General features: G+C 36.9%; 1 protein-coding gene across 1 annotated transcript in view; it reads right to left on the bottom strand.

The window, feature by feature from the left end:
* Nucleotides 1-13,917, bottom strand: part of thsd7ba (thrombospondin, type I, domain containing 7Ba) — a 189,621-nt gene that overhangs the window by 53,581 nt on the left and 122,123 nt on the right. The window contains exons 11-14 of the mRNA XM_005745722.2: nucleotides 11,045-11,160; nucleotides 9,094-9,226; nucleotides 8,326-8,429; nucleotides 1,652-1,843 (exon numbers count right to left, since the gene is read on the bottom strand). Of these exons, the coding sequence (XP_005745779.1) occupies nucleotides 1,652-1,843; nucleotides 8,326-8,429; nucleotides 9,094-9,226; nucleotides 11,045-11,160 (545 nt within the window). The remainder of the gene's footprint in view (nucleotides 1-1,651; nucleotides 1,844-8,325; nucleotides 8,430-9,093; nucleotides 9,227-11,044; nucleotides 11,161-13,917) is intronic.

Below are 13,917 nucleotides of genomic sequence, written 5' to 3'. Positions count from 1 at the left end.
GTCAGGATTCTGTGCAGGCCAGTCAGATTCTTCCACACCAAACTCATTCATCCATGTCTTTACAGACCTTGCTTTGTGCACTGGCGCACAGCGATGTTGGAACAGGAAGAGGCCATCCCCAAACTGCTCACATAAAGTTGGGAGCATAAAATTGTCCAAAATGTCTTGATATGCTGAAGCATTAATACCGTAGTTCCTTTCACTGAAGCTAAAAGGTCAGCCCAACAACCCCGTCCACCAAACTTCGCAACTGGCACAATAAAGTCAGACAAGTACCGTTCTCCTGGCAACTACCAAGCTCAGACTCATCCATCGGATTGCCAGATGGAGAAGCATTTGTCACTCCAGAGAACACATGTCTACTGCTCTATATTCCAGTGTTGGCGTGCTTTACACTATCTGACACTTTGCATTGTGTTTGGTGATGTAAGTCTTGGATGCAGCTGCTCTGCCATGGAAAGTCATTACATGAAGCTTTTTACAGACTGTTTCTTGAGGTAATATGATGGTCACATGAAGTTTGGAGGTCTGTAGTGACTCATTGTGCAGAAAGTTTGCGACATCTCTACACACCAGTATCTCTTAACCCCACTCTGTGATTTTACTTGGTGTATCACTTCATAACTGAGTTGCTGTCATTCCCATTCACTTCCACTTTGTTATAATAACAGTAATAATGGATGGTGGAATAATTAGTAGTGAGAAAATTGCACAACTGGACTTTCCAGTTCCACAGGTGGCATCCTGTCATGGTACCACACTGGAATTCACTGAGCTCCTGAGAGCAAATGTCAGCTGTTGCAAATGTTTGTAGAAGCAGTCTGTGTGCCTAGATGCTTAGATGTTATACACCTGTGGCCATGGAAGTGATTGGGACATCTGAATTTGAATGGATGAGTTTTTTGGAATGTTTTTGGCAGTATAGTGTGCGTGTAGGTGTACACTGGCAAGTTACATATATTTTGAATGCTGTCAATGTTGTAATGAGATTTTAAGCACAAACAACACACCTGTAGCAAATAAAGACTTCAGGACATCATTCATATTTATATTAAAGGCAGAAAATTTGCCACACAAGCTGAGATCTTGGCATAGTTCATTTGTTTTCATTTTTTTTTCAGATTTCAAAGTTGTTCTACTCTTTTAAACTATAACTTTGTAATTAACAATTAGTTAAAATAAAAACAAAACAATAAAAAGCTGTAGAAGTTGGTCAAAAGTTGGCAGTGTTCTACTCAAATTTTACAAAAGAATTTTTTTTACCATCTGCAGTAATAGAATATGAATAAATAAACAAGACTCATTAGTTTGAAGTAAATGCAGAAGGACATAAAAAATGTTCATTAATTTTGTAATTTTATGTAAAAGTGAAACAACATAAGTTTTTTTTATCTTTCACTAATATGCATTAGGTCTGAACTGGTATATTCTGACTTAAGAAAACTGCCACACGCTCAGACATTACAAAAGCTTTTATCCTCTCTGCTTTTATTTATTTCCAAATTGACTACCAGTCATATCAATAAAAATATAAAACAACAATGTGAGAATGCTTCACCTGAGAACACAATCCAATTGTTCTACCAGCAAAGATTAAACAGTTGCCTTGAAATTGCGTGTGTCTCACAATCCGTGAATAACGAGTCTTTACCTGCAAGTGAGCGCTTTCGTATTCGAGAGCTGCCACATCCAGCACATTCAGAGAACTTGGACCATGCAGTTAGAGTGCAGTCATCCTTGCAAGCCACCCGACACTCTCTGATCTGAGGGGGCAAGGGACCAGCCCATTGCAGGCACTCTGTCATATTGGCAGACTCTCCGCTCTGCCCAACACAACTGACTCCTGCAATTACAAGAATGCCATTTCAGTTATACATTGCACAAATGACAAGCCATTCTTCATCAAGCCAAAATTCAGTTGTCGCTACTGTAAAATAGTCTTCGAAAATTCCTACTATGCCTGAGAAAAGGTTCACAGTTTTATGTGAGGTTGCTTGGACTGAAGAAAGAAAATGCCTCCACGGTGCAGCCATAGTTAGAATATTCTGGTGCAGCTTTCATGTTAGCATCAAGTGAAATGGTAATTCAACCTTCAAGCTCAACACCATTATCAGACTTCTTTAGATAACTATGATTTATTGTATAAAAACAGGACATTCATAATAAAAGCTTAACATAAAAGGTTAATAGCTTTGACAGAATGATCTACATGTTTTAAAAAGAAATTATTGGAGCCTGATCAAACAGGGATAGAGACATTACAATTCAGCAATATGTGCTAGGGTGTGCCATGAATTATTACATTAGCTGCATAACAAAAGCAGATGTGTTATTTTTTCTTTTACTGATAGTGGGTCTAGCGCTCAGTTGAATAGAAGAAACATTTCACAGTCTAGCCTGTTACTTTCCTTTAGACATAAATAAATGAATGCAAATAAATGGAAGATGTAAGAGGTGTCTTTTTCAGAAAATGCAACAGCTGGCATCATCAAAGGTCAAGAGGAAAAGGAACAATCAATATAAGGGATAGATCAGAATGAGTTTTTAAAAGCTGTACTGTGAGACTGTATTTTACTTTAAACAAACATGTTTCAACATGCTCAATTAACAGTAACGTTAACATTTTGATGCTTAACAGGTTTAATATTAGCAATGCTTTAGCATATCAGGATCACATAGTAATAAATCAAGTACTTTTCACTGAAAATGCCCAATCCTAACCTGCAGGCAGGTTAATGGCTCACCAAAAATAATAGTTTCCAATCCTTTGGGTAAAGGCCAAGTTAGCATGTTAGCATGCCCAAAGAAAAAATAAACAGAAACCTAACAATATCACACTATGCTGAAATAAAATGGGTTAAAGATGCTTTCAAAAACTCCTTTGAAGAACTGTTTATGATTTGCTGACAGACAGGGAAAGATCGTAATTACAATTATGACAAAATAAAACTGGAGTCTGAGACAGTAAAATTGGAGCTTAGTTGACAGGATGGCTTTTAGCACCCTCAATCATTGATAATTAGCATTTGTGTAACTTAATATCCTAGCATGGCAAACCACACATTAAGCACAAGCAATGATGGTAATGAAGTTTGAGTTAAATGGTGTATCAATAAATATGTTTAGACAAATGTTGCAGGGATATTGATATTTTATAGACAGTTAGTTATACACCTAATTATCTATTCTACAAAGGGAAAATATTATGGAAGAAAGCACATCCATTTGTTAGAAATGCATGCATGACATTTAAATAAAGTAAAAGAAATAGATTGTGTGATAAGTGCTTTTGCAAATCAAATAGCATAATAATTGAAACACTACCCAGATTTAAAAACAAAACAATAAAACAAAGTAAATAAAACATCTGAATTACAATAATCAACACATCTACTGGTTGATAAAAGGAATGATTTGTCCCTCCCAGGTTCATGAAACACATTTTTCAGACACTGCACACAAAGTAGCTGCATAAAAATAGTACTATGTGTAGAGTTTTAAATAAATACATAAAAAAACACAAAGAAAATGAAGTTAAAAAAACAAAACAATGCCTGTGGACATATTGGCTCGAGTTTGCTGGCTGATGGAAGGCAGAGGAACATTTTTAGCTTCGCCAGGTTCTGTTAACTGTGAAGGAAAGGTTGAATGGACTTTGACGCCTTGAAAAAGGAATCCTCGTAGATAAACAAACAAACTGCACAGGGCATTATAATGTTCAAATACTTTGCACTGTCACTCTGGGATTTAAATAAATTATTGTTGCCAGTGAGGGGAACTTCTCCTCCCGCAAGACCTCCGAGTCTTTGAGGATTCACTGATCTACAAACATGCCTTTAATCCATTGTATTGATTTGTATTTGACTTTTAAATTTTGCCCTCTGACAAAAACTGTTTGGTTTCTACATGTCTGCTGAAAAGGCGTGGGATGGTCATTTACATACAAAGCTTCTGCACAGGCAGCACAAGGAGGATGGTAGCTGTTGTTATAGTGCATTTACGTAATGGTCAAATGCATAGCTATACAAAAGCCTGCATGTTTGTCTATAGGTTAATTCTGTAAGCCATCAAACACTTAAGACGTGAGAATATATTGAAAAATACATTTTTTTTATGTCTTGTCTTTAAGCTAGTCTCACTGAAAACCCAACTATGTGATCCCCAGAAGCTTCTTATTAAGAATAATATCTCGTTGTCATCTTGTTTTGACTTGGGGCCATCTAGTCTATCCATGTTTCTTTCAGGCTCTGGTTGCCTACACCCGCATCGTCTCATCATCTCCTCTTACAAGTGGTTACTTTTTGTCAAGGCATCCCAGCAAATGACAAGGATCATCTCTGATTATATAGATACTTAGAAAGGTATGTTGGAGTGCCATTTATAGAAGGTATGCTTTCAAGAGGCTTGTCATATTCTGCCTTTTTAAAATCCCAAAGAGCTTGGAGGTAAAAGAGATTCTTTAAAAACATCAAATTTCTTTCTCTTTTATTCAGTCCAATCCAGAAGATTTTATGTTTTACATCTTTACTTAATACAAAGTTTTTAATGCATTATATATCCAGCCCACACATCCACCATCAAACATCTTCATTTTAATTCAGTCATACTGCTTGTATAATGTTCTTCAGTATAATGCATTGTGAAGAGTAATGTGGACTGGATTCATCATAGCCATTAAGTCACATCTTTCCTGGAGCAAAAGATCATCAGCATGACTCACTTTCTACTGAATAATTACTCACAACGGTTCCAGTTCTACTCAGGGAGGAATATAACATATCCAGCTGGTTATGATACAAAATTTGGCTGAATTTAGACACAGTATGTAGTGCAATATGCACTGACAAACAGATCACTCTAGTGGTTATCAGCTACAAATTCACACAGGTAATCTGCAGTCAAGTGTTCTCTTTCGTTTAGTGTTTTTATTTTATTTGGAAAGGTTCTAATTCATCTTGTCAGATCTTTCATTTAGTAATGCCTCTTATCTGCGAGCACCTCAGCGGGTTAGTTGTATAACACAAACCTCTCCTCGTTCTGCACATTATGAGACATTAGCATTCATGCAACATGCCTTGAATCTGGCATGAGGCCAGATTCACACGGACATGGAAGTATTTACCCAAGGCAAGGAAATATTTGTGATTGGATTTGAGGTTTACAGAGCCAATATGTTGCAAATTCTGACTATTATTTTAATCTCATAGTAAAGCTCTGAGCCTGAGGTTCACAACATTTTGACTGGTTTTGACTAGGCAGAAAAGCCCTGGTTGCTCTTTAAGTTGTTCTTCTACCGTCTTTAAACTATTCATAGTGACATTTATCATCACTAGTCAGTTTCCAGAGGCTGCACGGTATTTGTATTAAAACATTTCTTTCTCCCAGTAGAGGCAACTGCAACTAAAATGCTGCTTACCTCAAGTAAAGTAATAGTGGTTTCTACATAGATTGTGTGTCTGTTTTTACTTTTCAGTGTTAGAAATTAAGTCAAAGAAATATGAGATAAACCCAAGGTTAAGTGCATAATTGACTGTTTAATACACTTACATCTACCTTAAAGCAAATATATTTCATTGATGTACAGATATAAAGTTAAAAGGAAACATGTTAATGGGTAGCACAATAAGAAGCAGAGTTGAATTCTGGTGATTTAAAAAAAATCTATGCCTTACTGTGCTGTGATCTGCTGCTCACTATCACAGATATGAAAGCTGACGTGTCAGATTAGAAAAAAACACTATGGACTGTTCGTGACCAGAGAACAGAGGACAAATTTCATAGTGCATTGCTAGTTGGTAGAACCACAATGCAATGTTAATATTTTATGCTGATCATTTAAACAGTACATATGTTGTCAAGAAGATAGGATTACATTCATAGTTGTTGACCAACCTGGTAAACAGGTTAAAAAACGACAGTTACTCTTATATGTAATCTGCTTAACTACCATCATGCAAAGATGATATGCACAATTCACCTTAGCATGCAGTGCACATATGCGCTACGCATCTCAGCACTCAGTACTGAGAAGCATATTGAGTTGCTATGGTTCCTAAATGCTTCCGCATTGTGATCATACCACTTACAGTTGATCATGGAATATCTAGGAGTGAAGGAATTTCACAAACTGACTTGTGGTTCCATCCTATTACAATTCCATGCTCAAATGAGCTCAGTGAGATCTTTAGTTCAATCCATTCCTTTACAAATGCTTGTAAAAGCAGACTGAGTGGCTAAGCAGCTGATCTTAAGCACGTGTGGCACTGCATCTGAAAACAGCTCAATTCAAAGATGACTTTGATACCTTTGTCCATACAGTGTATTCGGAAACATGATTCACTTCAAGCTGCTGAAGAAAGCCAAAGACAAGCAGCTAAAAGCCAGCCTAGATTTTGCACTGAAGGAGGATCAAGGTCTGACATACTAATGTTGCAACTTTTCATATTCAATTTTTCAATGAAGAGAAGCATTTGAAGTAGCTATCATCTCATCTCTCACACCCTTACAACAGGGTGTGAGCAACTATAATTAATAGCAAGTCTGGGGGAAATAATTCAAAGTTGAATACTGTATTAGGGTCATGCCTTACCAATTCATCTCAACCTTCTAGCTATAGTCATGGATTATGTTGAAAAAATGTATATGAACAATTCAAGTTGAATGGACCTTCAAAGGTTTTAAACCTCTACTTAATAAATAAGTTAATAAAAACAAGTATATTTTTACATCCCAAAAAGGCTTTAATTAAAAACTAATATTTCCCCTATTCTTCATATTATTGCAACCAAAATCTGAGTCTGTATAATGTTAATAATGTTGTAGAAGTAATTCTGTTCTCCATAGGAAAACTGCCTGCCAAAAATCGAGGGCTGAAAAATTCACTTCTTAGCTTGTTGTGTGATTTTTGGACTGTGTAGATTCCTGTGTCATATCCTTGATGAACATCCTTATGCTTCTCAGAGGATCTGTGGAAATGACTGCTACAGGCTCAAATTATTAAAAAGCCATAGGTGTTAATTGAATCATTTTGCACTCATTTAAAGGCAAGCAGCTTCCTGATGCATTCCCGGAACCGGCTGTTCTAATATACTTATATAGCTCAAGAGAAGTTTTCAGAGCATTATTTTACTGCCTTGAGAACTTTATAGCATTTCTGCTCTCGGCATCGCTGATTTCTACGTGGCAGTATAATTACAACTGACATTTCTCAAGTGACTTTCTATGACTTTTCGATGAAGATGGGAAAAGTGTTTGTAGTGTTCCTAGGTTAAGAGCAAGCCTCATTGACCTTTAGAGCTTCCTATTTGAATATGATTAGTTGATAGCCAAGTTAAATACCTGTGACATTTCAAAAACTGTAGTGTGAGAGTGAAATTTGCAATTGGTAAAAACACTGAATTTAAATGTAGGATTTAGACAACAAAGATTTCAGAGGCTACGTTCACTCAGCTTAGGCTTAACCAAGTCAATGAGAGGGCACATAAATGTCAAATTGTGGCATAACTGGAGCAAAGTAATTGGCAATAGAGCCATAGCTCGAGTATAGAAACAACGAAGGACAAATTTAAAAAATATATATTATTAGTCTGTGACTTTGAGATTTTCTGCCTTGCATGCGATATTTTGCAGATATTACAAAATATAATGTTCTAAAAGATTTGATTGGCTGCAAATAAAAGAAAAACAGCAAACAGAATAGGAAGCGCATTCAGCAAAATCAGTGTAAACTAGAGGATGACATAATGACAAGGACAAATAAACTACACAATAGTTTCCTCGTTTTAATGTCCATCTTTTTTAGTTTAAAGGTGAGCAAAAAGGTGAAGAAAAAACCTGATGCACTGCATCAATATAGGTTCTTTTCGGTCTGACTTTAGAAAAGCAGAGAAAGCTATGAAACCTTCAAAACTTTATCCAACATAAAATGCACTCAGTTGTGAGTCTACTTTGAAGTTGTGAGTCAGAACATATGAGTGCATGTAGGGTCTGCATGGTGCTAGCTCTGGCTTTTCATTTCTATTAAAGCAAATACTAAGTAGCCCGTGATGGTTGGACTTGCTACGTACGTTAATAAGAGACTAGTGACATGATGAAATTGTCAAGAAAGCACAGAAAGGTTCATCTAATGATATTCACTGAACAAATTGCTGTCTTCCTTAACGTTTCTGCCATTTGCTTGTTAGAGGAGCAGTTCAGAAAGGACTATTAGGTCTCATTAAGTAAAGATGGTATATAGATGGAAGAGCAATGCTGAAAATAGGTGAAATGGTAGCAGCTGGGAAATATAAAGTGAAGAGAATGCACTGATTTAGGGCTACAACTTGCCTCTTGTTTCTAAACCTTTTCCACACGTTTCTCCTGGTCCCGACAGCCCACGTCTCACAGATTCAGGAACTAGAGAACAGCTGCTCCATTTGTGCGTCCTCCACCTAGACCGAAACGCGAAGGAAGAAGAACTTTAGGCTGGCAGCGGCTTGTTACAGTTTTAAGTACAGAAACGCTAAAGGTGTCATTATATTCTTCTCAGAAGTGCGAGTTTGTAGCCGTGAACTGGACCACAGGCAGCACTGAATGTGGAAAAATGGAAGTGAGTGCCATTCTTGATTTTACAATGAAAATAAAAATATTATGGCATTGAATTTGTCCATGCATTTCATTGCTTTTTAAAGTTTAAACTCCACATATTTTGCAAATAACTGTACACGATGAAGGGAAATGGAGATCATTTTTGCATTCCGCACCGTAAAAAACATAAAATTTACCAAAACTATCCCATGCAGCTGAAATTTTTTTTTTTATCAACCTGTGTTAGTATCATATTATCATTCAAAATTGCAATTTTATATTTATATGTGTTTTTAACCATGTATCGTAACATCTGAATATAAAGCAGAATTTGTATTTACTTACCTGTTTATTCTTCCATCTTGTGCCATTTAAACTTCATCATTTAACTCTAATAATGCACCCTAGTCATGATTTCAAAAATAGCTCACTCACTTCTTACCGTGTGCTCTTATATGGCAGATAAGCTGAGTTAACTTGTCCTTGGATTAAAAACAGAAAGCAGTTCATTATAAATAGTGCTTTTACCTATACACTGGACATACACGAAGTGATTCACACTCTCTCTCTTCGTAAAGTGTGTCGGGACACTCTTGACCTCCATTAGCAGCCCTCTGAATGATGGTCCTGTATCGAGACTGTGTGGCGGCGGTTGCATTTTCTGTTAAACATGAAAGATAATCTTCACAAAAAGGCTGCGTTCAATGACAGATTATTTGCACAGCTGAATTTAAGTGAACATTTCCAAGGAGGAATAGGATGTAAAATGATACCGAGACAAGTGCCTGACAAATGTCTTGGTCGCAAAATAAATGATGCATCAATATCACCACTGTGCTCTAATATCTCAAAGAGGGGAAAAAAACAAGTGGTTTCGAAATTGTTCCGATGCTGATTAGCATGCCCTTGTAGCAGCGATGTCCTCCACTTCACTGCAGTCTGTTTTCGGACACACCACACTGTAATGGCTTCATTTGGCTCAGGCTCCAAGGCTCATTACACAGCACTAATTACTAAACATTGAAAATGGTGCAATTAAGAAAGAGATTACATCATCAACAGACCCAATGGACTACAGCATATTTACACAGATGAGATGCCTGCTCAATTCTTCTAAAAACAATTACATACTTTTTGATTTCCGAGACATTACAGTACACATATTGAAACCCATTAAATATCCATTCTTTTCTCTCTATGTGCTAGGTTAATGTAATGGACAGTTAAAACTGTTGTTTACAATTAAATGTAATTCTTGACAACACTTTGTGTGTATTGCACTGTCCATTTTTCTAAGAAGCCTCTTGCCATCATTGTAAGCATGTGAAGCCAAGTGCATCATATTTGAGTTCTTGAGATTTTTACGCCATCAGTTTTTTCAATGAAAAATCTGAATATATCGTACATTACATTTTCAAGCTATTCATTGCAAGAATGAAAAAATAAATAAAAATTCTGTATGTAGCAACTATGATACAAAGTAAAACCCATGTATTAAAATGTATATTTAATTTTGAATTTTCTGGCAATTATTTTATAGGTCAGGCTTAAAGGAATAACACATACAGTGATGTATACCTTCTTGAAGTTTACCTTATACAATCTACTGATGTGTCTTGATGCATGCTCAATCATCCAGGTAAGTAAATCCCAAAAGAATGATTCTGTTCATCTGGACGTAGCGTTTTCAGACCAAACCAAACAACGTCATCAGGCTCCGCAGTCTATTTACATCTACAGGCCAGTGGTCACTATTTCAATGATGAGGATGTACACATCCTGGACAGGGAGGAATGCTGGTTTCAGCAGGGATTCAAGGAGGCTATTTACGTGAAAAGGGAAAGACCATCTCTGAATCGAGGAGGGGCCTAAGGGTACATCTTTCGCCATTTTACAATGCGGTGATTGCAGCCATTCCCCAACTCTCTGTGTATGGTACTCATGGTCATTGATCAATAGTCTTTGATCAGTAGTTGTTGATCAATGGTGGTGACAATTTGCATATTAATGATCAGGGAGCTGACCTCACAGCCCATTGCTCATTCAGTGGGCTAGGTTCAGTTATTGTGTAAAAGGTTGGGGAAACCTTCAGTCAGCTGAGACTGAAGAAGTCACTTTGATGAATGATGAAACGTTTCTCACAGAAAACGCTACGTCCAGATGAACAGAATCAACCTTTTGGGAATACACTGATGTCAAATTAAAATCAGTTTCTAGATAGATTATAAGTAATCAACTGATTACTTATAATCGAATCTATAATCTATCTATCTATTGTGAAAGTATGAAATGTGTTTTTATTTGAATAGGTTATTTGCGCTCCTGAAACAAGGTATTTACATATTCAATCCCAATATATTGATAATTTACCAATTTTAAAAGATTTTACTCTGGATACTGAATAATTTTAAAAAGTCTGTTAAGCTATTAGAGAGGCAATTGTAAAATAAATTTCTAGAAAATCCTGTCAGTGAGCTACCTGGAAGGCAGGTTGATGGGCAAGTTGTCCATTCACTGAAAGGCGTCACAATGCAGTCTCTCTTGCAGGGTAGCAAACAAGGACGGACGGTTTCCGGACGGGAAGAATCTGAACATCTAAACATACAAACAAACAAACAGTGGTCTTAAATTCTCTTCAGCCCCCAGGTGATGAATGATAAACGTCCTGGGTCTCACTAGTAAGAGGATAGCGCAGTAAAACAAATGCCCTGTCCTTGACATCACACATCTCCCCACAGAAAACATGATTGATTACATGTGCCTCTGCCTGCATGCTCAAGCAAACGCTACACAAATATAGAAATTTACAGTGTTCTCACACATTCAGTTGCCTCCCAGTCTACAAATATTACTCATTAAAAAAAAAAAAAGTGCCTGCATGCTTCACAGTGCATTTTCACTTTTAAATCCCAGTTTTACTAAAACTAGACTAATCAATATATCTTTATGCTAGATTTGTAGCCCACAGTGGCATCAACTAGTGGCAGTATGTAGGAAATATTTTTTGAACTAAAAATCTCAACAAAATATCAGCAATGGCAATGTATCTATAAATAGTGGAAACAAATTTATGATCAATTTAAATGTCCCAGTGAGTGGATTTATTTTACATATACAGAGCAGCCAGGGCCATTTTTTGTTACCAACAAGACAAGCGAAAGAGTGCTCCAGGGGAAAAAATCAATCAAACACGGCTGCTAATTAACCTGAGAAACAAGGATATGCAAACTGTTTACCAATAGATCATTCCTGCTACACCAAACACATCATTACCAGGTTTTAATGAGCATCTGACCGACTTTTAACAATTTCCTTGTCTTAATTCATGCTGGCACATCTCTTGTGTAACATATCTGTAACAGCCCTCTGGCTGTGTTGTGTTTTGTGTGTCGTGCAACCTTGAATTGGTGCGGATTAATGCAGCTATGTAAAATCAAGTAATTCATAAGCTTTGATGTCTTCATCAACCAGCAGCCAACTCCTGTCCTCAATGCACAAACACACATGAAATTTCACATTTTGTTTCAGAGCCAGTGACTTCCTTTGCCCAACAACCAGATCCAGGTCTCACTAGAGACCCAGCATGGCGCCACATCCTACTGACTGCAAAAATCCAGCACGCACAGCAATGAGATCAAAGTATGCCAAAGCATAAGGAGGAAAGATACATAAAACCCATCATTCCCCAGCTTTATCCCTACTCTTCTCTCTCTCCCTCCCTTTGCAGTGATGTATGCCAGAGGGCATGACAACGCAACAGAGCAGCTGGGGTATATTGTGTGGTTTTCCCAAAATGAGGGAGTTAGATTCACTGTCAATGCCACAGTGTTCAGCATCATTATTCATTATTCATCATTATTAATAATATTAATAGTATGTGTGTGTACTGTATGAAGTTTCATCACTGTCAGTTTTATTATTTACACACTGAAAATCAATCTGTTTTTCTGGGGGCTCTGTATTGATACCAACAAAAAAACAACAACTAATCTTTTTGTTGAGCCACTGCTCACTGCTGAGATTACTGCTCAGCATGAAATGCTAAGATGTTTGCTGACTGAAGTGACCCTTCAAACAGAGCAGCAACAGCTGTATTCTGAAACATTTTCCAACTCAAAGCTTAACAATTCAGAAATCAGAGTTTGAGATAAACAGGGGTTAACGCAGAATTGCAGCTCGCCTACCTACTCAGTTTTCCTTGCTTTTTTAATCCAGAACATAATCTGTTAGAACGTATAGAATGTGTCTTGGGTATAAATATAATTTATGTCAAATCTGCGTTTTTCGATAGAGTCAGACAGTCACAGCATAATTTGGAAAGATGGCAGAAAGACCTGACTTTGGTGCATAAATACACTAAAAAACTGACTCTTACTGTGGCGGCAGATAGGACAAGCATTAGAAAAAAAAGCCTCTACATAATCTATTTTACAGCCCTGTCAATAGCACATCAAGCTAAAGAAGAGCAATCTTTGTGAATTATTTATAAATCTGTCTTCCTGCTGTGAAGATCACTATAACATCATTATAGTGACAGCACAAAAGCCCTTAGCAGAGTTTGATATTGTATTGGTGAAAGAGGAGTAGATAATGGTGGAGCAGAAGCAAAATGAATCTCTGGTTCACAAAAACAAATGAAAAGAAACACTAAACACACAGAAGGAAAAAGGATAAAACCAGACCTCAATACACAAAACTCTGGGATATTATTTCACAGTGAAGCAAGTCCTCTGGGTCATCTGTTAGTAACTAAAAGCATACGGTAGATATCTACAAGTAAGGCGGTTTTGGAAAATGGAGACTGTGTTCTTAAGTGATTTTTTTTGTAAGAGAAACATCCCATCTTCCCCTTGATTTTACAAAGCTCCTTTTCTCCTCACCTATAATTTAGCATTCATTTCTCTCAGGGCCTATTTTCAGCTGCTAAAAATAAGCAGAGCAGCACAGTAAAAAGATACTCTGATACAGAAGTGCAATTTTCATACTGACAAAATAAGTCATCTCCCAGAACTGAAGAATATACGTTGTATAAGTTGAAAAATATCTCATGTAACTTAGTGGAGAGGGGTAGCATGGCTAGTGGCCTTAATGAGTGCCCTTCAAGTTTTAATTTTAATTACCATAAACATCAGGTGGGGGGCTGAGACCACATACTCACCTCATTTGTTCAAGAGCAAATGCACGGAGGTCAAATTGTGACTCATAACAAGTCTCGTGAATATCCATCAATATGTTGATGACACAGTTAATTACTCATCAGCACCCTATTATTTGGCAAAGACCAAAAAACAGCTTCTCAGGAGGAGAACCTTATACCCAATGTGAAACATAGGGATAGAAATGTTACAGTTT

The sequence above is a fragment of the Pundamilia nyererei genome, unplaced genomic scaffold (assembly GCF_000239375.1).
Source record: "Pundamilia nyererei isolate P.nyererei 1_Seehausen unplaced genomic scaffold, PunNye1.0 scaffold00163, whole genome shotgun sequence".
Lineage (NCBI taxonomy): Eukaryota > Metazoa > Chordata > Actinopteri > Cichliformes > Cichlidae > Pundamilia > Pundamilia nyererei.
The sequence above is the reverse complement of the archived record's forward strand: the minus strand, read 5'-3'. Positions and strand labels throughout refer to the sequence as shown.